The sequence below is a fragment of the Fulmarus glacialis genome, unplaced genomic scaffold, assembly GCF_000690835.1.
Source record: "Fulmarus glacialis isolate BGI_N327 unplaced genomic scaffold, ASM69083v1 scaffold22924, whole genome shotgun sequence".
Taxonomy (NCBI): domain Eukaryota; kingdom Metazoa; phylum Chordata; class Aves; order Procellariiformes; family Procellariidae; genus Fulmarus; species Fulmarus glacialis.
The window spans coordinates 21,773-23,066 of NW_009206402.1; the positions used below are offsets into that span (position 1 = coordinate 21,773).

The 1,294-nt window shown below is 64.5% G+C and overlaps 1 protein-coding gene across 1 annotated transcript in view; it reads right to left on the bottom strand.

The window, feature by feature from the left end:
- The window catches only part of LOC104075292 (PH and SEC7 domain-containing protein 1-like), a gene marked incomplete at both ends in the record, with an annotated part of 19,722 nt that extends 18,647 nt beyond the window's left edge, over window positions 1-1,075 (bottom strand). The window contains 2 exons of the mRNA XM_009575739.1: window positions 20-476; window positions 973-1,075. Of these exons, the coding sequence (XP_009574034.1) occupies window positions 20-476; window positions 973-1,075 (560 nt within the window). The remainder of the gene's footprint in view (window positions 1-19; window positions 477-972) is intronic.
- Between the last annotated feature and the right edge of the window lie 219 nt (window positions 1,076-1,294).

Sequence of the window (1,294 nt, forward strand, 5' to 3'; positions counted from 1 at the left end):
CTCACACACAGAGCCTCACCTTTCCCTGTTCTCCTTCCTCGTTGCCTCAAACACCTCATCGTCCTCATCCAAGTCCCCGTCCCGCACCCCATCCTTCAGACAGCCGGTGCCCAGGGCGGGGGGCTCCTCCGGTGTGCTGTTCCTCCTGCCCGGGGTGCCCCCAAAGCTTGGGTTGCTCTCGCTGTCCTTCTGGCTCTCAATTGCCGAATCCACCTCCTCCTTCTCAGCCAGGATATCGTCGATGTTGGTTTCGCGATAGCACCTCAGTGGCACGGTGTCCAGGTCTGTCTCGGAGTACTTCACCGTCCTCCTTATAATCCCAGTCTCGCAAAAAAAAAACAGAGGAGACGTCTCTATCTCCACCTCCACGTGGCTCAGGCTGTGCTCGGGCACCGACCCTGGTGGCTCAGCGGGCAGTGGGTGGACGGGCTTCTGGGGGGGCGCGGCCAGGGGAGCAGAATAAGGGGCAGAGGAGCCTGCAAGGGAGCCCCGAGCACTCAGAGCTGTGGGGAGCTGCGCCGGGGAGTGCTGGGGATCCACTCCTGCGGCATCACATGCACAGCGAGAGCGGGGTCACACATGTGACGGGGAATGGAGGAGGGGAGCCAGAAGGAAAAAGGGTGGGAGAGGCAGAGACAGGGTGCTGGTGCACCTGCAGCCAGCCCTGAGCCCCCATCCGAACCCTGAAGCCCTTCTGCAGAGGCAGCTGGGGTCTGCCAGGGGTCAGGGCTCTGCATCACCCCCTTTGCACGGCGCTTTGCACGGCCGCAGGGGACTCTGCGGGGAGGTTGGTGCATGCAGGACCTGGCCCCAGGAGGACATAGACTGGCTGATCTTGGCGGGATCTCGGCTGTCCGGTGGGCACTGACAAGTCCCAAGGGATGGGCAGCCCCAGGGGGAGTCCCAGCAGTGATTCAGACTTGCAAAGGAGAGGTCGGTCTGGCCAAGGGCATCCCCTCCCCGACTTCTTACCTGTCTTTGGGGTATCCAAGGAGCCGTAGAAGAATTCCCACTTGGCCCTGGCGATACGCTGGGCATGGGCCGAGCTCTGCCGGGGGTACGGCCATGCGCTGCCCTGCAGAGGGGAAAGCAGTGAGTGGGCGGTGGACCCTGGGGCAGAGCCCATGCCCGGCATGGGGGCACCCCAGCACCTACCTGGGGTCGGGGCTCTGGCTTCGGGGGGCTCCTGGCAAAGGCAGGGAAGTCCTCCGGCAGCCCATTGGCGAGGGAGCGGCAGAGGCAGTCGGCGTCGATGGTGCAGGGGTCCTTCCCACAGGGACGTGCCCCCCCCAAG